Consider the following 26775-nt stretch of genomic DNA (forward strand, 5'->3'; position numbering starts at 1 on the left):
CAGTGGCACGATCTTGGCTCACTGCAAACTCCCTCTCCCAGGTTCAAGCAATCTCCTGCCTCAGCCTCCCGAGTAGCTGGGATTATAGGCGCCCACCACCACACCCGGCTAATTTTTGTATTTTTAGTAGAGACGGGGTTTCAACCATGTTGGCCAGGCTGGTCTCGAACTCTTGACCTCAGGTGATCTGCCTGCCTCGGCCCCACAAAGTGCTGGGATTACAGGTGTGAGCCGTCATGCGAAGCCTGTGTCATAAATTTTACAGGTCTAGGAAGGCTGGTGGAAAACTGTGTGTGTGTGGAGGGGGGGTGTTTGTTTTTGAAACAGGCTCACTCTGTCACCCAGGCTGGAGTGCAGTTGTTGGATCCCTGCTCACTGCAACCTCTGCCTCCTGGGTTCAAGCAATTCTGGTGCCTCAGCCTCCCAAGTAGCTGGGATTACAGGCGCGTGCCACCACGCCCAGCTAATTTATGTATTTTTAGTAGAGGGGAGTTTCACCATGTTGGCCAGGCTGGTCTCAAACTCCAGCCCATAGGGAGTTTGAATCTTCCACCTGTCCCTTGGGGATGTTTGATTTTAAGCAAGAATTTAGCACTGTGAGGTGCATTTGTCGCCTATAAAATGCAGTGCTGGTTTCTCCTCTGATCTGTTGCTGTTGGAGTAATAATACTTAGTAGCTTCCACTTAGCAACTTCACTGTGCAATTGCTGTGTGCTGGGTGCCCATTCTTTGCCCTGGAAGTCAGGAAGGCAGTTTGGACACAGAGGTATCAGGGCTGGGAAGGGGATTGTGAGGGCTGTAGGACCTCAGGGAAGTTACCTGACTTGCCTTTTTGAAGAATGCAGTCAGGGAAGTCTTGGAGGAAATGGCAAGGTCTGGGAGAGCCCAGACATAGAAGGAATTGGTTAGAGGTGAGGACACAGGTGGGCAATGAAGACCGCAGGTGCCCATAAATGGGGTCAAGGAGGTGGGATTGAATACTAGGGAGTTACAGGAGGTGTTTGAGCAAGACGGTCTCGAGGAGGAGATAGGGAGTGTTATGGTTCTTATCTTCTAAACGTAATAAACACAAGAAGATGCCGGCACGATGGTTCCCAGAACTTTGGGAAGCCAAGTCTGGAGGATTGCTTGAGGCCAGAAGTTCGAGACCAGCTTGGGAAACAGCGAGACCCCTGTGTCTTTTTTGTTTGTTTGTTTTGAGGGGGAGTTTAGCTCTTGTTGCCCAGGCCGGACTGTAGTGGCTTAATCTCGGCTGACTGACACCTCCGCCTTCTGGTTTTAAGCGATTCTCCTGCCTCAGCCTCCAGAGTAGCTGGAATTACAGGCGCAGAGATGGGGTTTCACCATGCTGGCCAGGCTGGTCTCGAACTGCTGACCTCAGGCGATCTACCCGCCTCGGCTTCCCAAAGTGCTAGGATTACAGGAGTGAGCCACCGCACCTGGCCGAGCCGCGCATCTTAAAAACACACAGACACACAAAAGCTCTAGAGAGCCTCGCGGAGTTGTAAACTACAGCTCCCAAGAGATTTCGCGGCCGAGGCCTCCGCCCACTTCCGGATCTCACTTTCCATTGCTTCCAAGTACCGGGCGGTGCTTTGCTTCGTCAACCGAACTTGACCACAATGGGAGGAGGCGTGGCAACCAATGGGCGCATGAGTTAGCTGTATGCGGCCAATGGAAGCGTGTAAAGCTCTCATATGTGGGGGCGGGGATAGACTGCGCACCAATGACGGGGAGGTGGTGGCGCCATCAGTGTGGGCTGTGCCGTGGCTGGAAGTTACTGTGAGGCGGCGGCTAGGAAGGCGGCTCTGGTGGCGGCGGTGGAGGCTGAGGCGGCGGCCGAGGCGGCGACGGAGGAAACAGAAGATGGTGAGGATGGCTTCCAAGCCGGTACTCCCTCTCTGCTCGACAAAATGGCGCCGTGGTCCCACCCACCTCTAGTATCCCCCTAGGCCCCTCTCCGTTCTGCCCGGTCCCCTCAGGCCCGGCCCGCCCCTCCCACTCACCTGTGACCTTCGACCCCCGGACCCTACCGAGAGCTTCCTGCTGATCCCACTGCCACTCCTCCGACCCCTGACCCCATCCAGGATACCAGGCCCTGACAACTCATTCATTTCCGGGTTGCGGCTCCCCCCGGAAATCGTCTGGGGTGGGGATGGGGTCCCGTAAGACCCCCTGGTCTGGCCTCGTTCTCAGCGCGCCGGGCCTGGATCTCTTCAGTTCAGGAGGATTTGGGAGGCCGGCCTGGGCCCCGGGGCGGGGGAGGGGGCTTGGCACCGCGATATGCAGGGCTTTGTCGCCAAAGGAAGTGCGACATCACCGACTGTCCCGGTCCCCCGGGCCATGACCCCACCTCCGCCATTCTGAACCCTTACCCGCCTCTAAGAATGAAAAACTTTTATCTCCGATCCGCATGGATTGTCCCTGTGAAATGAGGGTAGCAGTAGTCTGAACCTCTTAGGGTAGTGACAATTTAGGTAACTGACGTCGTAAAGGACTCAGGATAGTGAATGCTCAACAGATGAGCTGGGTGACTCGAGGCTAGTGACGTTCTCTTCTAGCTGTCCCCTCATCATGAAGTGTGGATCGTCCCCACCTGGCTGTTGGAAGGTTGAAATTCCTTCAGGGTTCCTCAGTCATCCTGGAATTTGAGTCTGGTGGTTTTCTGGGGTTCAGTCTCCTCACCTGAAAAGTGGGATGGTGACCCACTCTCAGAGTGGAGCTAAAGCCTCTCCCCAACCCCCACTAGTTGGCGTCTTCAGGGCTGGGAAGGGTGATGGGAAGCTTGGTCAAGATACCTCAAGTCTCCTTTGTCCCCTGACCCAGAGTCCCAGCCACAATCCACAGTCCTTGGGATGTGGTGGGGATGAAAGGAAGACTCCCTTTCAGGAAGGAAATGGGAAGATGGGTTCCTAGTGTGCGGGTCCCCAAGCCTGGGTGTTGTCCTTGATACCTTGGTACAGTCTCATCCCTACGGCCAATCATAAGTGGATTAGATTGTCTCTGCCTTCCGAACACACCTGAATTCATCCATGGCTTCACACCCTGTTGCAGGTACTGCCACTTCCCACCTGCATACCTGTCCCAGCCTCTTCCCTGGTCTCCTAGCCTTGCTCTCACCCCTTTGGCAGTTCATAATTCACCTGAACCAGAAGGAACTTGTTTTTTGGAGGCAGGGTCTCACTCTGGCGCCCAGGCTGGAGTGCAGTGTGTGATGACAGCTCACTGCAATCTCCACTTCCCAGGCTCAAGAGATCCTCCCACCTGGCGCATTTTTGTACTTTTTGGAGAGATGGGGATTCCCTATGTTGCCCAGGCTGGTCTCAAACTCTTGGGCTCAAGTGATCCTGCCTCAGCCTCCCAAAGTGCTGGTATTACAGGTGTGAGGCACTGCATGGGGCCTGAGAAGGAGCTTTTTTTTTTTTTTTTGAGATGGAGTCTTGCTCAGGCTGGCTGGAGTCGCCCAGGCTGGAATGCAGTGGCATGATCTCAGCTCACTGCAACCTCCGCCTCCTGGGTTCAAGCCATTCTCCTGCCTCAGCCTCCCAAGTAGCTGGGACTACAGGCACCCACCACCATGCCCGGCTAATTTTTGTATTTTTAGTGGAGACAGGGTTTCACCATATTGGCCAGGCTGGTCTTGAACTCCTGACCTTGCGATCCACCTGCTTCAGCCTCCCAAAGTGCTGGGAGTACAGGTGTGAGCCACTGCGCCCGGCCAGAAGGAGCTTTTAAAGATGTGCATCAAATGATACCACTTTCCAGCCAATAAAATGCTCCAGGAACCCTGGCAGCTCCCCTCCTCACCTTGAGGCCCCTGGCCACCTCTATGACCTTATCTCCACTCTCTTCTCCACTCTGTCTGTGAGCTTCAGCCACCCTGGCCTTGTTTTCACTTCCTCACACTCCAGGTTCCTGCTACCCCAGGGCCTTTACACCTGCTGCTCTTTCTGCTCAGAACACTCTTCCTCCTGTGATCGAGGCCATTCCTGACTTTGGGGGGCCCCCAGTTCTCTGCTGTTAGTGCACTGCTTCTCTTTCTCATCTCTTTGTTGGGTCCCTGGCAGGCTACCTGCAGTGGGACTGGCACACAGGTGTCCAGTGCATGTCTGCTGAGGCACCTGTGAGGGCCCAGCCGTGGCTGGCATTTGTCTGGGATGAGGCCTCCCCCACCCCCTGCCTCCCATGTCTCAAGGCCTTGTTTTCCAGCTTAGCATGACAGGAAGGCTGCACGTACCCTGCCTTCATTCATTTGTCCAATGCAGGCATGTTGATCCTAAAGGCTGCCCCCGAGGGAGCTCCATGCAAAGCATTCCCCTTGTTGTCTTATGACTCAGAGTAACCCTGGGAGGTGACCCTGTTGGAATGCCTCTCTTCACAGGGAGGCCCAGAGGCTGGGAGGTCCCTCGTCCCAGGTCACACAACCAGGGACGGGCTGAGCCAGGAATGAGAGCAGAATGCACCTCTCGCCACTCAGCCACCGGGCCCCATGCGAGCCCAGCCAGGGTTGAGTCAGCCCTGTCCTGTCCTCTGCCCTCGGGGAAGTACCAGTCCAGCCAGGGAGGTGGACGTGTAAACAGATGACCTCGCCGGGGTGTGAGGGAGGCTCTGGGAGAGGCTCCCGAGGTGTCAGGGGAACAAAGGGGCCGGGGAGGGGGTTGGAGCTCGTGGGGAGGTTAGCAGGTATTCGCCACATGGAGGCATGAGGGGCATTCCTAGAGGGTGTGTGTGGCAGAGGGTGTGTGTGATGGGAGTCCAGCAGGGGCAAGCTGGGCCAGGGCTGCGAAGGGGGACAGGGACACCTCCTCACCCTTCAGGTCTCAGTGCCTGCATCCCTTCGTCTGGGCAGCCCTCCCTTATCCCCCAAATGGGCCAGAGCTCTGCCTTACACCTCACACTGCGCCCTCGAGGCACCCTGTCCTGCAGCCGCTTCCTGTGCACTGTGCACCTCTTTGCCCCACACCATCCCAAGGCCAGGTGTGCGTCCATGGTGGCTGAGTCCAGTGCCCTGGTGCCTGCTAGGGCCCCGGAAGACCTTGCTGAATGAATGAAGCTGGCCCCAGAGCCGGGTGCTTAGCTGAGGCTGGCATCCTAGGGTGGGAGGGGGAGGCAGGTTTGAGGGACTTTGAACTGGTCCTGGGGCAGTAGGTCATCCAGATATGACAGCTGCCTCCCGGGTGGGAGGGGGAGGCCCACCCAGCCACATTCCGGCTTCCCGAGAGGGACCAGCAGAGGAGGGGCCAGATGTCATAGAATTGGGGACACTGCTGCTCCTGCCTGTCCCAGAGGGTGATGGGAAATTGTCTGAACAGCAGCTTCTCCCAGGGCAGCTCTCTTGGGCCTCAGGCATCAGGGGATGGCCCTCCCTTCCAGCTCTGTAGCCTGCAGGGGCTCTGGCCCTTGCTTTTCAGGCGTGTGATGAAGAGAAGGAGCTTGGCTTCTGTGGGGGGGTACATGTGGGTTCAAATCAGCCCCCTGGCTTTCTGACTGAGACTGGGTGACCTCTCTGCCTCGGTGTCCTTGCCTTTGATAGGGAGACACTACCTTCTGCCTCGTTGAGTCAGGAGATTATACATAGTGAGCTCAGGAGGGCCCCGTTCAGGGCAAGCCATGTGGGGAGACTCGCAGCAGACAGTCCCACCACTGGCCCACTCCAGACCTGACTCACAGACTTGGATTGAAAATGGCTTTTTTGTGTGTGTGTGTGACAGAATCTGGTTCTGTTGCCCAGGCTGGAGTACAGGGGCATGATTTCGGCTCACTGCAACCTCTGCCTCCCGAGTTCAAGCGATTCCCCAGCCTCAGCCTCCCGAGTAGCTGGGATCATAGGCGTGCACCACCACGCCCGGCTAATTTTTATATTTTTAGTAGAGATGAAGTTTTACCATGTTGGCCAGGCTGGTCTCAAACTCCTGACCGCAGATGATCTGCCCGCCTCGGCCTCCCAAAGTGCTGGGATTACAGGCATGAGCCCACTGCGGTATGACTTTTAACCAGTGGCCTGTTCTCTTGCAGCCTCAATTTCCCCACCTCTTGCCTAGTTAGGGGGCTGTCATGAGGATCCCGTGGGGGACGTGCACATAGCCTGGCTTGGTTACTTTTTTCTGGTCCCGGCAGTGTATCCAGCAGCCAGCTCAAGGGTGTGTTCTGGAAAACTTGAACTACAAAGAATAGTGGGAAGAAGGAACCCAGCAATCACCCTGCAGGTGCTCCAGGGATGAGCCGGCCCTTGCCTGGTTTCTCATGTACCATCTTCCATGTCTTCTAGGCAGATTTTTTGAAAGGACTGCCTGTCTACAACAAAAGCAATTTTAGTCGATTTCACGCGGACTCCGTGTGCAAAGCCTCGGTGAGTGTGTGTTCCTAGGGCTGGGAGGGATTGAGCGCTTCCAGGGGGCCTGGGGGCAGCTTGTGTCCCCCGATTGGGGTCTTGGCTGGAACAGAGGCCGATCTTCAAGCCCAGCCCCATCCACATTCTTGAGTGTTTTCCAATCTGCACTGAAGGGTGGATGCTGAGTGGAGGGCTGAGGAGACCCCAGGCCCATGCACTCTCCTAACCCACCCCTTGTCAACCCTCCTGCAGAACCGACGGCCCTCAGTCTACCTGCCCACCCGAGAATACCCGTCTGAACAGAGTAAGTGGCCGCTGTCAGTCTTTCCCATTGTGGCTGCTGAGGGGCGGGGTTTGGTGACTGCAGCGTGGCACGAGGAGGTTATCTTCAACCCCGGCCCAGGCCATAGACTTGGCTTGGGTTCACACGCTGGCTCCTGAATCCAGTTAAGTCGGGAAGGGCCTCCAGGGAGGTGCAGGAGGGGAAACTTGGGGGCTTCAGCCTGGGGATGCACACGTGGATGCCTGTCCACTCCCAGCCCCTGGGGACAGCCAGAAACAGCTTTCCCCAGGTATCTCTTGATTGGGACACACTGGGATTCACAGCCAGCCCAAAGGGGCCCCCAAGTTGTCCCTCATCTGCCACTCACTGGCCCCTTCCCCTCCCTGTCAGATGAGGTCAAGCGAGAACTCTGGTTCTAAGACAAGTACTATCGGGCAGAGAGGCAGCAGAGGGCTACAGGGGCCTGGGCTGGGGATCCAGCCAAGCCTGGGTGGCAGTGACGGGAAGGGGGTCCAGGCGAAGGGGCCCACAGCACAGGAGGACTTGGTCCTGCTGTCTTAGTTTAACTATTCAAAAAGACTCCACACAGGTTGGGTAGCTCCCGCCTGTAATCCCAGCACTTTGGGAGGCTGAGGCAGGAGGATTGCTTGAGGCCAGGAGTTCGAGACCAGCTTGAGCAACATAGTGAGACCCCGTTTCACCAAAAAACATATATATATATTAGCCGGGCGTGGTGGCATGCGTCTATAGTCCCAGGTGGGAAAATCAGTTGAGCCCAGGAGCTCCAGGCTGCAGTGAGCTATGATTATTCCAGCCTGGGTGACAGAGTGAGACCCTGCTCTTAAAGCATTTATCCATCTGGAGCCTGTGGGGTGGGACTGTGTGGTCACTGGGCGCAGATATGCGGTATGTGCTCCTAGTCAGCCTGGGAGAAACATAGGCATGAGAGTCTCAGTGGTGGGGCTTGGTCCCCCACCCAAGGGTGGATTCCCTTGCAGGGAGCCGGGACCCTGAAAGCAGCTGGCTCAGGCCTCTGGGAGTGGCTGCGAGTGTGCTCAGAAGCAAAAACATGGGACTTTTAGAGATCTCTGGAGTTGGGGGTACTGAGTTCCAGCCCCAAAAAGACCTCCCAGGGCAGTGTCAGGGGAGGAGCCTGGGGAGGGGAGGCATCTGCGACTTTCTCTATCTTTCCTCCTTAGTCATCGTGACAGAAAAGACAAACATCCTCCTGCGCTACCTGCATCAGCAATGGGACAAAAAGGTGAGGCCCACAGGGCTCAGGTGCGGGGATTGTGGGTGGACAGAGACGGGGCACCTGGCAGGGGCTTCTGAGCACAGGAAGGACTCTAATGATTGGAGCAGGGCCTTGAGGGCTGGGTAGGAGTGCCCTGGGCGATCCAGGAGAGCAAAGAGCATTCCAGTGGAGGGAACTGCTGTGCAGAGGCCACAGGACACCAGTGCTCAGGAGGCTGGAGGCCAGGCCCAAGCAGCCGCCAGGCCCAGCTTTCCATGGCCCTGGCATTGGGTAGACTGTATTGGTATGAACTAGATAGAATATTTTCTAAGGCCGAGCGTGGTGACTCATGCCTGTAATCCCAGCACTTTGGGAGGCCGAGGCAAGCGGATCACGAGGTCAGGAGATTGAGACCATCCTGGCCAACATGGGGAAATCCCGTCTCTACTAAAAATACAAAAATTAGCTGGGCGTGGTGGCGTGTGACTGTAATCCCAGCTACTCGGGAGGCTGAGGCAGGACAATCGCTTGAACCAGGGAGGCGGAGATTGCAGTGAGCCGAGATCGCACCACTGCACTCCAGCCTTGTGACAGAGCAAGACTGTCTCAAAAAAATAAAAAAAGGCTGGGTGAGGTGGCTCACGGCTGTAATCCCAGCACTTTGGGAGGCCAAGGTGGGCAGATCATGAGGTCAGGAGATCGAGACCATCCTGGCTAACACAGTAAAACCCTGTCTCTACTGAAAAATACAAAAAAAAAAATTAGCCAGGCATGCTGGTGGGCGCCTGTAGTCCCAGCTTCTCGGGAGGCTGAGGCAGGAGAATGGCGTGAACCCGGGAGGCAGAGCTTGCAGTGAGCTGAGATAGGGCCACTGCATTCCAGCCTGGGCAACAGAGTGAGACTCCGTCTAAAAAAAACAAAAAATCTTTTCTGAATGGTGAAATGTGTACACATGATTAAAAATCTAGGCCAGGCGTGGTGGCTCACGTGTGTAATCCCAGCGCTTTGGGAGGCCTAGGCAGGTGGATCACGAGGTCAGAAATTTGAGACCAGCCTGGCCAGCATGGTGAAACCCCATCTCTAAAATAATACAAAAATTAGCTGGGCGTGGTGGCGCGTGCCTGTAATCCCAGCTACTCCGGAGGCCGAGGCAGAAGAATTGCTTGAACCTGGGAGGCAGAGATTGCAGTGAGCCGAGATCATGCCACTGCACTGCAGCCTGGGCGGTCTCAAGAAAAAAAGAAATCTAGACCGGGCGCGGTGGCTCATGCCTGTAAGCCCAGCACTTTGGAGGCCGAGTCAGGCGGATCACGAGGTCAGGAGCTCGAGACCATCCTGGCTCACACAGTGAAACCCCGTCTCTACTAAAAATGCAAAAAATTAGCCGGGCGTGGTGGCGGGTGCTTGTAGTCCCAGCTACTTGGGAGGCTGAGGCGGGAGAATGGTGTGAACCCAGGAGGCGGAACTTGCAGTGAGCCGAGATCGCACCACTGCACTCCAGCCTGGGCGATAGAGCGAGACTCCATATCAAAAAAAAAAGAAAAAAAAAAAAAAGAAAGAAAAAAAGAAATCTAGGCAACATGAGAGGGTGTGGCTGGGTGTGGTGATTCACACCTGGAACTGCCTGAGAGGCTGAGGCGAGCAGATGGCTTGAGGCCAGGAGTTTGAGACCAGCCTAGGCAACATAGCAAAACCCGGTCACTAAAAAAAAAACAAAACAACAAATTAGCTGGCTGTAGCATGTTCCTGTAATCCCAGCTATTCAGGAGTCTGAGGTGGGAGGATCGCTTGAGCTCAGGAGGTTGAGACTGCAGTGAACCATGATCGTGCCATTGCACTCCAGCCTGGGCAACAGAGCCAGACTCTGTCTGTAAAAAATAAAAATAAGAGGATGTAGTTGCAGTGAAGAGTCATCTGCCTCCCGCTTCTGGTGCCCCAACTCCCTTCCCAAAGGCTGCCTCTGCACACGGGACATTTTTTCTTCTTTTTCTTTTTCTTTTGCCCTGCCCTTCCCCCCTTTTTCCCTTTTTTTCCCCCTCTTTTTCCTTTCCTAGATGAGATCTTGCTCTGTCACCCAGGCTGGAGTTGCCCAGGCTGGAGTGCAGTGGCATGATCTCGGCTCACTGCAACCTCCTCCTCCCAGGCTCCACTCTCCCAAGTTCAAGCAATTCTCCTGCCTCAGACTCCTGAGTAGCTGGGATTACAGGCATGCGCCACCATGCCCAGCTAATTTATTTTATTTTATTTATTTATTTTTTTGAGATGGAGGTTTGCTCTGGTTGCCCAGGCTGGTGTGCAATGGCGTGATCTTGGCTCACTGTAATCTCTGCCTCCTGGGTTCAAGCGATTCTCCTGCCTCAGCCTCCCGAGTAGCTGGGATTACAGGCATGTGCCACCATGCCTGATTAATTTTGTATTTTTAGTAGAGGCGGGGTTTCTCCATGTTGGTCAGACTTGTCTTGAACTCCCAACCTCAGGTGATCCACCCGCCTTGGCCTCCCAAAATGCTGGGATTACAGGTGTGAGCCACCATGCCTGGCCTAAGTTTCGTATTTTTAGTAGAGACGGTGTTTCTCCATGTTGGCCAGGCTAGTCTCGAACTCCTGACTTCAAGTGATCCACCCACCTCGGCCTCCCAAAGTGCTGAGATTACAGGTGTGAGCCACCGCGCCCGGCCTTCTTTTTTTTTTTTTTTTTTTTTGGAGACGGAGTCTCTCTATTGCCCAGGCTGGAGTGAGTGGTGCAGTGGCGTGATCTCAGCTCACTGCAACCTTCGCCTCTTGGGTTCAAGCAATTCTCCTGCCTCAGCCTCCAGAGTAGCTGGGATCACAGGATGAGCCACCACGCCCGGCAAGTTTGTTTTTTTTTTTTTAACCTAACATTGAACAGTGGGTGGCTACCTACCCTGGGCAAAGTTGGAAGGTCGGGGGACTCTGTGGCAAAGTGACTGCTTCTGAAAATCCAAGCTGCTGGGCCCACCCCCACCCCTTCTTCTGCCCCCCAGGCCTTGGTTTCCACAGCGGGGAAGGAGACGTGTGCTTCTCTCTTGGGTTGATGTGCGGCATCCCCAGTGGCTTCCAAAGGCCCTTTATTCCCAGGCTGGGTGGATTGCTCCTCTGAGTGCTTGAGAAACCAGCCCTGTGTGGGTCATTGCACGTGGTGGGGGTGGCTCCTCCGGGTGCCAGGAAACACCTGTCTATCACCAGCCATGGGTCCAGGAAGTGCTCTGGGCAGGGCTTAGCGGGGCAGGTCCTGGTGGTAGGAGGGGCTGCCTAGCCAGGGACCCCGGGGCCCCCCACTGTACTCCAGGCCTACCAATGTGATGCTGCTGCAGGGGCCTGGGCTGGCATTATGACTCTGGGAGCTTCACCCACGTGAAGACTCACAGCCTCCAGCTGGGCAACATAGTGAAACCCCCATGTCTACCAAAAGTGAAAATATTAAGTGTGGTGGTATGTGCCTGTAGTCCTAGCTACTCCAGAGGCTGAGCTGGGAGGATTGCTTGAGCCCGGAAGGTTGAGGCTGTCCAAAAAAAAAAAGACTCACAGCCCCTCTCTTTTCCCTGTGCCCCAGAACGCTGCCAAGAAGAGAGACCAGGAGCAAGTGGAGCTGGAAGGCGAGAGCTCCGCACCTCCCCGCAAGGTGGCGCGGACCGACAGCCCAGACATGCACGAGGACACTTAAGACTCTCAACTCCACAGGCGCCTCCTGCCAGGTCTGCTCCTCGGTCGCCCACCTGCCTGCCCGCCATGTGTAAGCACCCCGCCCGCCCGCCTCCCTGCCGGCCCATCCACACCCTGCGTCCACACCACTTCCAACCTCATAGGAGCCGATGTATTTATTTTCCTTGAGTTTTTATTTATGCTGTAACCTGTATCAAGCGTTGGTTAAAGGGGACATCAGACCCAGTAGTGTGATGTTGGTAGATGCTTTTTAGAAAAAACAACATTGTCCCCCCGACCCCTGCCTTCCATCGGGCCAGTTCCCCGATTCCTGCCCCCAGTTCTCCAGAGAACCAGAGCGTGTCTGTGAGGGTCTCTAGCGGGGGCTTTACTGTGGCGGGGCGACAGGGGCGGGCCCGGGGCGGCCTGACCCACCAGGACAGCTGAGTGGCCTTCTCCCCCCCAACACCGGTCCAGGCCATTGAGACTCGGTCTTGTCCCACGCTTCGCCCGGAACTCTCCCATGCCCAGACCTCACTCAGCGTGCGCGCACGTTGGGGAGAAGTCGGCCCTTGGGATCTTTCTCTTGAGTCATTTTATTTTTATCATGGACTAGTGCGTGCTCCGTGTCCACCCCAATAAAAGGGTCTTTCCTACTTGACCTCGCGTCTTTGCTCCACACACCTTGGCTGCAGAGGACGGAGCCCCTGGGAGTCATCCCTGTTGTCACCAAGAGGAGTGAGAAGGGCCCCCCACGCCAGGGGCCCCAGGACCTGCTGGATTCTCTCATGGGCTTGCTGAGGCCACCATGTTCAAGGCCAAGACCTGCCTGGACCATCCCCTCTACCTCTCCTGTCAAGGTGACCCCAAGGACAGGTCATTCCTGAGAGACGGGTCCATGGTGCCAAGGATGGAGCGGGATCAGCCCCCTGCCTGGGATACCACCAAGCAGGGCAGCGCACCTGTCAGCCACCGCAGAGATGGCCGGCCTCACCTGGGGGCCTGGGGTCTCCTGCCTCTGCCGCTCCCCTGAGGCATGGTAACAGTACAGACGGCATCTGGCCGGTCTTGCTGTCCTAGGTGGTGGCCTCACCCTTGCTGGGTCATAGAGGAGCTGTACAGAAGGTTGGCACCTGGCCTTTGGCATGTGCCATGGCCACTCATGGGGACCCCTCCTCCGCCAGCTGGGCTGGGTTTGGGGCTGAGCTTGGGTATGTAGGGGGTGTTCGGGCTCTGGGCAGAAGGTTTGTGGCCCTGACCACTAAGCCTGGGGCTGAGGGAACACCGCTTCTCCCCTTACCGTCCCCACTGGCGGTGGTGGGGGTCTCAGTTTTCTTTTGTTTGTTTTGTTTTGTTTGTTTTTTTGAGTTGAGGTCTTGCACTGTTACCCAGGCTGGAGTGCAGTGGTGTAATCACAGCCCACTGCAACCTCGACCTCAAGCATTCCTCCCACCTCAGCCTTCCAAATCGCTGGGACCACAGGCACGCACCATCATGCCTGGCTAATTATTATTATTTTTTTCGAGATGGAGTCTCGCTGTGTCTCCCAGGCTGGAGTGCAGTGGCAAGATCTCAGCTCACTACAACCTCCGCCTCCCAGGTTCAAGCGATTCTCCTACCTCAGCCTCCTGAGTAGCTGGGATTACACGTGTGCACCCCTACACCCAGCTAATTTTTCTATTTTTAGTGGAGATGGCGTTTTGTCATGTTGGCCAGGCTGGTCTCGAACTCCTGACCTCAGGTGCTTCACCTGCCTCGGCCTCCCAAAGTGCTGTGACTGTGCCCGGCTGCCTGGCTAATATTTTTAAAATTTTTCGTAGAGACAGGGTTTTGCCATGTTGCCCAGGCTGGTCTCAAACTCCTGGGCTCAAGTCATCCGCCTTCCTCAGCCTCCCAAAGTGCTGGGGTTACAGACGTGAGCCACCGTGCCTGGCAGAGGTCTCCATTTTGAGAGCTGAGTCTGAGGGCGTTGGGATGGTGTCGGATTGGGCCACAGAGCTAGCAGAGACTCCGGGCCATGGAGGGTCCGCCTGCCCCAGATTCCACTGTGGAGGGCCCTGCCTGTGTCAGACCTTCGGGCCTAGGTGGCCCGTCTCTCCCAAGGACGGACAGTGCCAGGGTGGGCTCCCGTCCTACACAAGGAGTGGCTGACGAGGCCCAGGCACAGCACAGCCACCCAGCTGTGCCTCCCAGCTCCCAGCAGTGTCTATACCATAGTGATGGTGCTGTAGGGTCCATGTGGTCACAGGGCCGGTGGTCAGGAAATGCACACTTGACTGCAGTCGGTGGTGCCGGGTCCGGCTGAATGCCCTGGAGGCTCCCAGGCCATCTGGGGAGTCCCAGTCCCCAGGGTTGGTGTGACCTGGGCAGGCCTGCGGTGTCCCATCTGTGACTGACTGAGATGGTGGGACTTCAGCTTCCAAGGCCAGGGGCCAGAGTGGGAGCAGGGGGCACTCCCGCCTTTCCCCTTAGCCCGTCTAGACCTTTCCGGTCCCCGGTTTCTGCTTTGAGTGGCTGGGGGCTGTCTCCTGCCTGTGCTGTCTGCCCGTGGCTCTGCAGGGCTGCTGGGCGGGCACCTCCTTCCCCTCCCCTGCCTCAGCTCCCTCCGATGGGGTCTGAGGGCTGTGCCCCAGCTTGCCTCCCTGTGGCCTCCCCCTAGAACCTCTGGGTCTGTCGGGACATGCCCCACCTGGCAACATACCCTGTGTGGCTCCCACTGCCTGTGGGAGGACGCTGGGCCCCTGAGCCGGCCTCTGCCTACCCCTCCTGCCTTTGGGGTCCCCCTTACCCCACTGTTCCCCCAAACTGCCTTCCACCTTCTCCACCTTTGCTCAGGCCATTCTCCTGCCTCCAGTGAACTCTGACTTCACCACAGCCTCCCGAAGGGCCCCTTGCTCACACTGGCCCCAGCCAGGCCCTCTGGCCCAGCCCTGCAGCATGGCTATGTTGGTCTCTGAGCCTTAATTAAGCCTTTGGATGTGGACACATTTGTCCTCTTCTTCCTGAAAAACGTGAGGGTCTGAGAAGCCACGTTCCTGTTCCTGAGTCATACGACAGAGTCCCAGTGACTTGGGTCTGATGTCCATTCCACAGTGAGACATCCCTGCTGTGTCCCAATGCCACCCCGTGTCCTGGGGACACCCAAATGTGCCATTCTCTCAGTATCACAAGTCGGGGACTGCAGGAGGCTCAGGTGCCAGGTGCCTTCTGATGTTCATGCCACAAGCTCTTCCCACTGTCTCTGGCTCCCCAGACGATGTTCCAGGAGGCGGGTGTGCCAGAAGGGGCCACGTCTTGCAAACCACCGCGCTGTCCTCTTTGAGAAGGAGTCTTACTCAGGACTGGGGCCTGTGCACACATTGTCGCCTCTTTTCAGCACTTAGAGATTCCTTCCTTTGTCTAGTGGCTGAAGCCAGGGCTGAAGTTGGCCTCCAAATCTGGGCCGTCTCAGAGGCAGCGCAGCCTGGAGTTTTCCATCTGTGGCCGAGACCCAGTTTTTGGGAGGAGGCCTCCACGGGTCAAGCCAGCCTGTACCAGGATGGGGGGAGGGGGGTTCCCAACCCAGGCCCCAGCCACCCAGACTCCCCCACCCCCACTCCCTTTTCCACTGCTCTGATCTCGGGCACTGTTGAAATATAGTTTTTATTGCATTTCTGCCGTTTTACAAAAATATGACAAAATAAATTAAAAACAAATAAATAATCGCCTATTCTGCGTGTGTGTGTGTGTGTGTGTTTTCTGTTGGTTTTGTGGGTTTCCTTTCGTTTGGAAAGGAAAACGGCAGATGGGGGGCGCCGGCCAATACTGGGGGCCGTCGGGGGCTGAAGCGCATCTTGCATTTTGGGGACTGGCCGCCCCTGTGAATGACTGATATTGCATATGAGAAGAGAAGGCAGGGTGGGTAGAGCTAATGCCAGCCGCTGGGCCAGCACACGGCCTGGGGGCTGGGGCTGGGGCTAGGGGAGGGCGCTGGGGTCTCGAGGGGATCCGAGGTGGGCGGCAGCAGTGGGGGCGGGAGGCTGTAAAAGCTGGCGTCCCCCGGCAGGGGCTGGGGGGCGGGTGGGGGCCCGGCCATGGCACAGGGTGGGCACTCGGCAGCGGCCAGGGCCTGGCGGGGGGCGGCACCCTCGCCCCCGCAGCCCCAGGGCCCGTCCCACTGCCAGCAGCCGGCGGGCGGTGTCGGGGGCCGGGGCAGCGGCATTGGCGGCGGCGGCGCGGGGCTCCGGCTGCGGCGGGTGCGGAGGGCAGGGGCGCCCACGGGGGCCAGCGCTGTCCCTGCGGAGGCGAGAGGGGCCGTTCCGGGGGGATGCCGCCCCCGCCGGACCCCGCCGGGCTGGCGACCCTGCCCGCACTCCCTCCCGGGCATCCAGGCACATAAAGGCCTTATTGCTTCTGATCAGAGACTGAGGTGGGGCGGCTCCCTGGGCGGCTTCCGGTGCATACCCTGCCTCTGGGCACGGCCCCTGCCGGTCACAGGGGGAGGACAGTTTGAGGAAGTCCCTCTGGCTTCTGACCTATGGCCCTTGTGCTGCAGCTGCCACCTGTTGGGCTCCCTGGGGACGGGGTTGCTGGAGCCCAGGCTGGGATTGGGGTAGGGGAGGTGGTGGGGGTGGGAGGGTAGGGGTGAGGCCTGCACCTCTGCTCAGCACATGTGGGAGCTCCCTGGGTGGGCAGCCCCAGCCGCACCTGGAGGAAGGCCTTCCTGAACAGCTGGGCTGTAGGGTGTGGATTTGCATAGAGGCCTGGGGGGTCAAGTCCCCCCCAAGAGTGAGCTGGAGCAGGAGAAGGGTGGGCTGGTTGGGAAACAGGCCTCCCTCATCTCTCCTGGCACCGGAGCATGGTAGGGGGTCCCTGGGTGCAGTCCTGGAACAAGGGGCTTTGGCATCCCTCCCTGGGGAGGGTCAGGCACGGGGCTCCAGGCTAACAAAGGCCCTGGAGATACTAAGCAGGCTTTAACTGAGAGGCTCCATGTACCACTGACCCAGGTCCCCACCAGGACCCAAGACCGGGCTTCCCCTGTCCCCTTCAGCCCCTCTCCCAAGGCCTGGCCACCCTACCCTATCCCCAAAGCCGGCCCGGCGTCCCCACCCCCGAGTTAAAGCTTGTGACCTGAGCCTTCCTCTTCGGGCCGGGGGGCTTCCAGCTCCTCAGCCAGGGCCTCGTCCACCGGCCCACTCCTCTGAACACGGCTGCTGCCACTGCTGGGGGTCCCGTCTGGCCGGGCCTGCCCGCCCGCCCCGTTGGACCCAGGCTCAGCCCGGGTGCCACCAAAGGGGAAGAGCTTGCCAGCGTGGAAGGCTTTGGGCGGTGAGTGGCTGCGCTCAGAGTCCCGCCGGGTCTCTGGTGACTTGAGGAACTTGAAGCTGAGGAAGGCAGGCAGGCGGGTGTCGCTGCCCGTGGGTGACTGGGCAGGGGGAGGCCGGGTGGTGGCTCCAGCCCCTGCAGCAGCCAGTGAGGATGTTGCCCCCGACGAGAGGAATTTGCCCTGCAGTGGGATGATCTGCTTCAACTTCATGACGTTGTTGGGTGCCAGCAGGGACCCTGGGCGCTTGGGCCGTTCAGGCCCATGGCCACCCGCAGTGCTGCCCTTGGCCTTGGCAGAGGCCTTCTCGGAGGAGGTGGCAGGGTCCAGCCCAGAGCCCTCGGCCCTCGCCTCCTCCCGGCCACCAGAATCATGCTCCCGCCGGGCATGGTGCTCCGCATGGCGCTGTCGCTCCTCCTCCTCCCGCCGCCTGCGCTGCTGCTGCTGGTAGCGATGCTGGGCCTGGCGCTCGTGTCTCTGCAGGTAGAGCCAAGCCGTTACAGGACTAAGAAGAAAGGGTGTTAGTGGGTGCCAGCTGAGGCTGGTGCATGCCAGGGCTCTCTGCAAAAGTGGGGGAGACTTAAATGCTTACTAGGCTCCAACTGTATCCCTGCACCCACAATGGGGGCTCCCTGCAGAAGTGGGAGAGAGCCAATCACTTACTGGGTGCCAACTGCATTGCCAGGTACATGATCAGCCTCTCTGTGGAAATGAGGGAGGCTTAAATGCTTACTGGGGCTGGGCGCAGTGGCTTGCGCCTGTAATCCCAGCACTTTGGGAGGCTGAGGTGGGCAGATCACTTGAGGCCAGGAGTTCGAGACCAGCCTGGACAACATGGCAAAACCCCGTCTCTACCAAAAATATAAAAATTAGCTGAGCATGGTGGCACACGCCTGTAATTCCAGCTACTTGGAAGGCTGAGGCAGGAGAATCGCTTGAACCCAGGAGACGGAGGTTGCAGTGAGCTGAGATTGTGCCATTGCACTCCAGCCTGGGGACAAAGTGAGACTGTCTCAAAAAAGAGAAAAAAAAAAAAAAAAGCGTATTGGGCGCCAATTTCATCTCTGGGCCCACACTGAGGTTCTCTGGGGAACTGGAGAGAGATTCCAAGGCTTATTGGGTGTAACTGAATGAATCCCTGGACCCACGCCGGTACTTTCTGGGAATTGAAAGGAAAACAAACATTCACTGGCCATCAACTCTGTCCCCGGCTGTGTGCCAGACAGCGTCTTAGGAATTGGTAAAGTGGAAACCAATCCTGAGCCTCAACTGATCCCCTGCTTCCCAGAGAACAGGCAAGAGACAGAACTGTGGCTGCAGGCTGGGTGCGGTGGCTCACACCTATAATCCCAACACTTTGGGAGGTGGGCAGATTGCTTGAGATCAGGAATTGGAGACCAGCCTGGCCAACATGGTGAAACCCCATCTCTATTAAACATAGAAAAATTAGCCAGGCGTGGTAATCCCAGCTATTTGGGAGGCATGAGAATTGCTTAAACCTGGGAGGTGGAGATTGCAGTGAGCCGAGATTGTGCCACTGCACTCCATGCACTCCAGCCTGGATGACAGAGTGAGAGAGATTCTGTCTCCAAAAAAAAAAAAAAGGACTATGGCTGCAGCAGACTATACCCCTATACCCAGGTAGCCACGCGAGGCTCTGTTCAATAAAATAAAAATTCAGTTTCTCCGTCGTAGCAGCCCCACTTCAACGTGCTCACTTATCACCTGTAGCTAAAGGCTGCAGGGACAGTGCAGACAAAGAATATTGTCATCCTCGAGGAATGTTTCCTGTGCAGGCACTGGGGAGCTCCTTGGCCCATTCTGTAGCTTTCTGAGGAATGTGGAAGAAGCTGCGCTTCTAGGAAGCCTCCGCTATGTCCCTGGCCCCCTAACAGGATGCAATCGGGCAAGCTGGTGGATGGCTGAAGGTTCTGAAGGGCCAGCCTGGTGCTGGATGCTGCCAGGATTCCAGAAGCGACTGGACCCGTTGTGAGCACTAGTTATTGTTGCTTATTATTACTCTTTTTAGAGACGGGGTCTTGCTCCATCACCCAGGCTGGAGTGCAGTGGCGCGATCATAGCTCACTGCAGCCTCAAACTCCTGGGCTCAAGCGATCCTCCCACCTTGGCCTCCCAAAGCGCTGGGATCATAGGAGCGAGTCACTGCACCCAGCCAGGGAGCACTAATTATTATACCCAGCTCTGTGCAGTCTCTGCATTTGCCCTCAAGCTAAGGAATTGGCCACCAAGATCAGAGATCCACCAGCAGCCCCACCAATGAGAACACCGAGCCCAGCCTGGCCCCCCTACCTTAAAGGCCTCGCGGCGCTGGTACTCCAGCTTGGCCATTTCCTCGGCCACCCAGCCCGGGATATCGGGGATGGCCACGTGGATGAGGTACTTGAGGAACAGAGCGAAGTGCTGCAGGGGTGGCAGAGAGGAGGCTGCAGGCTGCAGACGCTGGGGCTGCCCTCTCGCCTCCCAGCTGCCCCCGCCCCTGTCGCCGGCCCCACCTCGAGCACTACCACGGACACGATGGCTGCCTCCGGGCTCAGCCAGGGGAAGAGGCGCTGCAGCTGCCCGCACTGGCCGATTAAGTAGCAGTTGACCACAATCGCTAGGACACCCATGGCCTCCATCACCTTCTGCAGGGCGGCAGGAGGGCTCAGGCGGGGTCCAGCCGGCCTCCCCAGACCCCAGGCTCCTCCCAGCTGCACCTGGGCTCCCTCTGGGCCTCAGCTCGGAGCTCTTGGCTTTCCCCCACCTGCCACTGGCCGATGCTTTCCACGCGCTGGCCGAAGGGCCGCTGCAGCCCGGTGCACAGCTTGAAGGCGTCGCTGCGGATCTCAATGAGGTTGTTGACCAGGGCGCACAGCGCCGCCAGGGGGAAGGCGGACGAGAAGAGCACGACGTAGCCGAACTGCACGAACATCTCCTGGTAGTCCTGGAACGTGTCCTGCGAGTGGGCGGGCCTCAGACCTAGAAGCCTCTTCCCTCGGACAATCTTTCTCCCATTGAGCACGCCTCCCTCAGATTATCCCATATGGACCCAGGGCCTGGCCCCATCCTCAGCCAGTTCAGAGGCTTCCCCTATCTGACTAGGCCTTCCTCTCCTGCAGCATCCCAACACCAATGGCCCGGTTATCACCACTCCCACCCCCACGGCCTTCACCCTAGGCCGGTGTGTCCCGCCCCCTGCGAGGCCCCGCCCCCTTCTCACCTCGTACTTCTTCATACAGCTCTCCAGCTCCGCCTGGGTGAGTTGGGGCGAGTGTTCCTCCTCCGGCGGGTCAATCCAAGACGACCGGTTCTGCCGTCTCTGCCTACGGGTCGAATCGCTGTTGGAGCCGGGTTCCGGGTCCGGGCCCCCGTCGGGCCCCTGGTCTCGGCCCTCGCCCCCGGCCCGGCGGAGCAAGATGGCCGGGGGCTCCCGTTCGGGGCTGCCGGGAGCCCCCTCCGCCTCGTCGTCCTCCTCGGCCAGGGTGAACACTCCCGGCTCCAGCCCCTTCTCCACCATAGTGGGGCTCCCCTCCTCCAGGAGGGCCTCCGGGCTTGGGCCGGGCCGACGCCGCCCCGCGCCGCGCTCAGCGAAGCTGACCTTCTTCAGCCGGAGCCCGCAGTCCAGGAGGCCCCCTTCCTCGCCCTCCTCCTCGTCCTCCTCTTCCTCCTCGTCCTCCTCCTCCTCGTCGTCCTCGTCCTCCTCCTTGCCCCCTGGAGGCCCGTCCTCCTCCTCCCCGCCTTCCCCCGCCCGCCGCCGCTCCACCAGCACCGCCTCCTCCTCCTCCTCCGGCGCCCCGCAGCCCCCGCTGAGGCACCTGCGGCCCCCGGCCCCGCTGCCGCCGCCCCCGCCCCCGCCCTCATCCGCCTGGGGTTCGAGGCGGCGGGGCGCAGGGCGCCGGAGGCTCAGGAGGCCAAGCAGGGCTCGGGCCAGCTCCCAGACGGCCCGCAGGCCCAGCTCGCCGCGGCCCAGGCGCCGGTACAGGTGCGGCTGCAGGACCTCGCGCACGTTCTGGAGGAACTGGCGGGTGATCAGCAGCGTGGCCAGCATCTGGGGGCAGGAAGGGGAAGGAGAGAGGCGCGTGGGGGGCAAGCGGGGCGCCGGGATCGGGGAACTCACCCTCCCTGGGCGCCCCGCCGGAGCACCGTGCCCAGACACACGCCGAATCCGGTTCCTAACTCCGCTGCTTTGGACGCGCCTCGACGCGAGGCCCCCAGCGCTCAGCCACAAACTACAGCCTGGCACGCGCAGCGCTCCTCGCCCACCTCACAGGCAGGCCCAGCGCATCTCCACCCCACTGCGGGCTCTGTCGGTGCACTGGGCCGCGTGCACCCCCGCCGCCTGCACCTGCTTGCTGGCTGCCCCCGACCCCAGATTCCCTCCGCGCATGCGCCCTCAGCTCGGCGCGCCAGGCCCCCAGCACAGCCACGCTGCCCACCCCGGCGAGGCCCCACGGGCTCGCCACCTGCCCGTACTTTGGCCCGGGCCGCGAGCAGGAGGCCCCGGAGGGAGAGGAGGAGCAGGCGGAACCGCAGGGCCGCGAGCGGGACCAGCACCGCCCGCAGCTGCCGCTCGAGGCTCTGGGACAGGGACAGGACGAGCAGGAGCTGTGAAGGGACCGACGGACAGATGGACGGACAGATGGGGGGACGACAGGCAGAGAGAGGACGCACAGACGACGGACAACGGACGGACAGACAGGAGAGAAGGATGGAGGAGGGGAGGGAGGGGCTGGAGAGCCCTTGGACCCCTTGTGCCGGGTCTGGCCCCTCGCTGGCCGCCATGGGGGCAGGGGGGACTGCCGCTGGGGCGGGGGTCTCACCTCTTTCAAGCGCTCCATGTCCTTGAGGTAGAAACCGATGTAGAAGAGGCTCAGGTACGAGTTGACAAACTGGAACTGCAGGAAGGAGGCAGGCAGTGGTCACCCTGCACCCCCACCCCACTCCTTGGAGCCTTCCTTGTGCCCCATACAGACCCCACAGCTTCCCCGTTGTCCCCCTGCCTGCCGGATGGTGGTGACTCACCAGGACAACTTTGATGATGAGGTGCTTCTCATAGGCGCTCTCCAGCCGGTAATTTTCTAGGGGCCAAGGGGGAGAGTGAGGGAGCAGCCGCGGTCCCCACAAGGGTGGCAGGGATCCCAAGGGGCAGTGGAGACCTTCCTCCCAGAGACACCCTGGCAGGCCGTACCCATGTCATTGAGCCAGATGGCTAGCTTCTTGTAGCCCTCGGCACTCACACTGACAAGCAGGGCCAGCATGACCTTAGGTAGGAATCGGGCGAGACGGGGCAACCCCTTCACGCTCAGCACCAGCTCCTGCGGGAGAAGGGGGTTCAGGGCTCATCCCAGCTGCAGGGCTCAGCCCAAGGTGGAGCTGGGCACCAAGGACAGGGCGGGTGGGGGTATGGGGGGTCACCTGCAGCTGGAAGCAGCCAAGCATGAGCAAGAAGACACAGACGAGGCACGCCAGGCACAGGGGGAGGCTCACAAGCAGCTGGAAGAGCAGCCGCTTCCAGGGTGGGTAGTAGAACTCCTCGGCCCGCGTGATGGGGCTGATACGTCGCACACCCTGATGGTGGGCAAGGGCCAGGCCCAGCATGAGCTCAGAGGGGCCACCTCTGCCTTCTGCACCCCTCCCTATCCTCAGAACTCAATTTCCCTCCATCATGCGGAGGTGACCCTCTCAGGTCACCCACCTAGGGCACTGTTCCCAGTCCCTCAAATCCAACTTCCACCCCTCCCCCTGAGGAGCACACAGAGCCTGCCTCAGTTTGGCATATCCTCTTTGATGGAACAACCCTGTTTCACACCTCTCTGCCTTTGCTCCTGCAGTGCCCCCCACCATTTACCTTTGCCCTGTATCCATGACCCTGGACCCAGCCCCCAACTGACCCTGAACTGGGGGCGTGGCTCCTCCACGGCTTCCCCAGGTGAGTCCAGCGTCCCCCACTTGTATGCCAGCTCAGCCCCCCTCCGCTTCCATTCCTCTAGGAACAGCGTTGACCAGATCACGTTGAAGAAGGCAAAGACCACGCAGGAAACATCCCGGCTTGTCTGTGAGTGGCAGAGAAGAGTTGAGTCATTGTTTGTGCCAGTCCAGAAAGGAGGGCGCCTCTGGATCCCCCAGACCTTTCAGGGTCCCTGCCCAGTACCTGATCAGCCTCTGTGAATGTGTACAGGACAGACCCAAAGACAGCTGGGTATACCATAGCCGACGTGTAGAAGCCCAGCCAGGCGAAGTACATGGCAATTTTCACACCAAAGTAATCACAGATGTCATCTGTCAGGGGACAAGTGGGTCTCAGTCACCCCCTGCCTGTCTGCTGGGACTCCCTCCCACCCCCCAGCCGAGGCAGCACCTAGAGGCTGGTTTTCACACACGGCCTGCACCCATGACTTCATGAGGCGGTTCAGAATACGCTGCTCGTGGACAGGGAACACCTGCTGGATGATCCCACGTGCTGCCAGCTCGGGGACTGTGGAGGGAGGAGCACAGGTGATCCCCGCCCCTCCACCTGTGCCTAGCCTGGCTAGCCCCTCTTTGTCTGAAACCCAAATCACAGCTTTTTGCCTGCTCTTAAACCTCTAGAGCTCTTTCCAGGGGAGAAGTTATAGACGGATAGAAGATCTGATTCTCCTTCAGAAATTGTAGGTGCAGGGGCAGGTGGGGAGAATGTAAAGTAACTGGGAGAGTGGGGTCCTGGTGAGGAACCATGTTTTTTTTTTTGAGACAGTCTCACTCTGTCGCCCAGGCTGGAGTGCAGTGGCATGATCTCCGCTCACTGCAACCTTCAAGCGATTCTCGTGTCTCAGCCTCCGGAGTAGCTGGGATTACAGGCGCCCACCACCACGCCCAGCTAATTTTTGTATTTTAGTAGAGACGGGGTTTCACCATGTTGGCCAGGCTGGTCTTGAACTCCTGACCTCAAGTGATCCACCTGCCTCGGCCTCTCAAAGTGCTGAGATTAGAGGTGTGAGCCACCGCGCCCGGCTTTTTTTTTTTTTTTTTTTTTTAGATGGGGTCTAGCTGTGTCACCAGGCTGGAGTGCAGTGGTGCGATCTCAGCTCACTGCAACTTCTGCCTCCCGGGTTCAAGCGATTCTCCTGCCTCAGCCTCCCGAGTAGCTGGGACTACAGGCGCGCGCCACCACACTTGACTAATTTTTGTATTTTTAGTAGAGATGGGGGTTTCACCATGTTGGCCAGGATGGTCTCGATCTCCTGACCTCGTGATACGCCCGCTTCAGCCTCCCAAAGTGCTGAGATTACAGGCGTCAGCCACCGCGCCCGGCTTTATTTTTTACTTTATTTATTTATTTGTTTATTTTGAGACAGGGTCTCACTCTGTCACCCAGGCTGGACAGAGTGCAGTGACGCTACCATGGCTCACTGCAACCTCGAACTCCTGGGCTCAAGTGATGCTACCGCCTCGACCTCCCAAAGTACTAGGAGCCACTGCGCCTGTTCCCCTGCTTTAAATAAAGCTCAGTTTGTGGACCCGAACGTCTGAGGAATGGTAAAAACTTGCTGTAGGAAGGTGAACTTGGGTTGCTAGTTTCCTGGAAGGGAATCCAGCGCCCAGAGCCGCACCATTCTGTAAGTGGAGTGCTGTCCATGGTCCCCGCCTCCACCTTATCCCAAACCCAGAAAAGGGCCTCTCCTGGACCCACCTCCCAGAAATAAGCCCCACCCTTTGGCCAAAGCCACGCCCCCTCAGCTCATTGGTTCCCAACTCTTTGCCAACCCCCTAACTGGTTGGACATAAGCCCTGCCCTCCTGCCCTGATAAGCTGTCCTCTCAGAACTCCACCCAACTCGAGATAAGCTCCACCCTTTTGCTAAGGCCACGCCCCTTTAGCTCATTGGTTTCCTAACTCTTTGCCAACCCCTGACTGGTTGGATCTGGCCCCCGCCCTCCTGCTCCGATAAGCTGTCTTTGAAGAGCTCCACCCAACTCTCTGCCTGTGATTGGTGTTGGCCCCGCCCTGCTCACTGATTGGCTGGTCCTCCAGGAAGCGCACGTTGTGGAGTGCCTCTCCCTGCTTGGCACGCAAATTCTGCAGCCAGAAGCGGATGATGCTCTGGCGTTCCTGCGAGGAAGAGGGCGTGAGCTCAGGGAACTCATAGGCACAGGATGCATGTGGGGGCCCAGAGCCGGCCTCACCTGGGAGGTGAAGAAGCGTAGCTCGCTCTCCACATTCTCATAGATAAAGTCCTCCTCGCAGGAGAAGCCGCGGGTGCCCCCGCCAAATTCGGCCTTCACCGCCTTGCGCAGACCCAGCTCGTCGGCCCCTCGGAGTAGGCTGTGAAGAAGGCAGAGGAGGTGGGCTCACAGGGAGGCCCTGGCCCACCATCCTGGAGCTGAGGATGGTGCACCTGGCAGCCTTTGGGACAAACGCAGGGCGGCTGCATAGCATGGTTGGCACTTGGTAGAGCGGGGAGCCGGGTGGCAGGCTCAGCGAGAGGCCAGGGACAGGGGACTCGCCTCTCATACGTGGCGGTGACAAAGAAGGCGTAGGCACGCGTGTGGCGGTGGTGGCGGACTTGCACGATGAGCTCGGGGATGCCCACGCGGATGTGGTTCAGCAGCCATAGCAGCGTGTGGTCATCGGTCGTGTCTGCCAAGGGGCACAGGGACCGATGGCTCCTGCCACGAGGGGGCCCAAGGCCTCCTATATATTCCCGCTCTGGGAAGCCGAGCTCAGGAGAGCCGCATCTGGGCACTGGGCGGGCGGGCGGGCGTGGGTACCTGGGAAGGTCATCAGCACGTCGCAGTTCTCTGTAGGCACCGTCTTCATCCACGCCTTGTGGGACACCAGGTAGCGACCCGCCTGCAGGAGCCGCTTCCCGAAAAGCTTATCTAGGGGGCGGCGTAGCAGGCCCGGGTCAGGCCACTCTGGGATCCGGACCCAGCCTCCAATCGTGGCTCCTCCGGCCCCCGCCAGGGCTCCTCACCACTCCGCCTGGCATTCAAGGCCCCGGGAGCTCTGGGCTTGGCTTATTTTCCTCCCTCCACGTCCTTGTACCAGCCAGGCCTTCCTCCAGAAATGCCCTTCCCCCAGATCCTCCCTTACAAATCTTACTCATTCTTGAGGCCCAGCTCCGCCTCCAAAACCACAATCGATGGGGCGCTCACTAGCAGCCCTGAGCGCTTCACCACATTATGACAGCGCCGTCCTTGCAGCAGCCCCAGGAACTAGGTGCGGTTCTTACCCCCATTTCACAGGTGAGAAACTGAGGCCCGGAGCGTTTAAGTCACGCGCCCAAGGTCACACAGTCAAGCTGGGATTTGAACCCAGGACCGTATGATTTTGTATTCTTCGCGGAGAGGCTCTCTCAAGCACATCCCTGGCCCGCCGCGATCCCGCAGCCCGGGGGTGGCAGGGCGCAGCCCAAGCCTGGGGCTCTCGGAGGGGCGTGTCCGCGTCTCCGCGCCGGGACCCCAGCCCGAAGCACCGTCCCAGCCCCGCCCGCCGGGCCGCAGCCGCAGTGCCGGGAGGAGGCGGCCCCTCGTCCAGACACCACGCCAGGTTACGTTTCACCCTGATCCTCCTCCCCGTGTAGTTGACGCGGGCTCCCCAGGCACCTGCAACCCTGTCTGGTCCAGCAGCCGCACACATACCCAGAACTCCGGACGCCGGGGCTGCAGGCTCGCCCTCCGGCGGGGGCCTCTTGCCACGCTCGCCCTCCAGGGACGTGCCCCCGGCGCCGGAGGCGGCCTCGGCCATGGCGAGGTCAGGTCAGGGGCTACAGACGGCCCGGGCGACGGGGGGCCGCGGGCTCATGGGGCCGGTGCAGCCGCCGAGCGCGCGGGAGGAGGAGACAAAGGCCGCGCCCGCCCGCGCCGGCCGCGGTCCTGGCTCGCCCGAGCGCTGCTTCTCGTCCCCGCCCGAGCCAAACCTCGATTCTCCTTCCCGGCCCGATGCACGTCACTCTCGGGTTCTCAGCTGAGTTCGCCCGCCTAG

The 26775-nt window shown here is 59.2% G+C and overlaps 2 protein-coding genes across 2 annotated transcripts; one reads left to right on the forward strand and one right to left on the reverse strand.

Moving 5' to 3' along the window:
* The first annotated feature begins 1806 nt into the window (after positions 1–1806).
* On the forward strand, positions 1807–15220 carry DDA1 (DET1 and DDB1 associated 1). Its single transcript, NM_001131649.1, is given in 5 exon segments — positions 1807–1869; positions 6269–6349; positions 6584–6635; positions 7814–7875; positions 11422–15220. Coding segments are annotated over 5 exon segments (309 nt in total). The 5' UTR covers positions 1807–1866; the 3' UTR covers positions 11533–15220.
* On the reverse strand, positions 11794–26771 carry ANO8 (anoctamin 8). Its single transcript, XM_024236772.3, has 18 exons — positions 26433–26771; positions 25560–25670; positions 25296–25428; positions 24975–25113; positions 24804–24900; positions 23171–23287; positions 22964–23091; positions 22704–22865; positions 22228–22380; positions 22001–22127; positions 21835–21890; positions 21633–21707; positions 20033–20860; positions 19577–19768; positions 19326–19457; positions 19123–19233; positions 16620–17289; positions 11794–15785 (listed from the first exon to the last, which is right to left on the reverse strand). Exons 1-18 carry the CDS (start codon positions 26536–26538, stop codon positions 15418–15420), a joined length of 3705 nt encoding a protein of 1234 aa, XP_024092540.2. The 5' UTR covers positions 26539–26771; the 3' UTR covers positions 11794–15417.
* Positions 26772–26775: the final 4 nt, after the last annotated feature.

Source organism: Pongo abelii, chromosome 20 (genome assembly GCF_028885655.2).
Source record: "Pongo abelii isolate AG06213 chromosome 20, NHGRI_mPonAbe1-v2.0_pri, whole genome shotgun sequence".
In the NCBI taxonomy this organism is placed as follows: Eukaryota; Metazoa; Chordata; class Mammalia; order Primates; family Hominidae; genus Pongo; species Pongo abelii.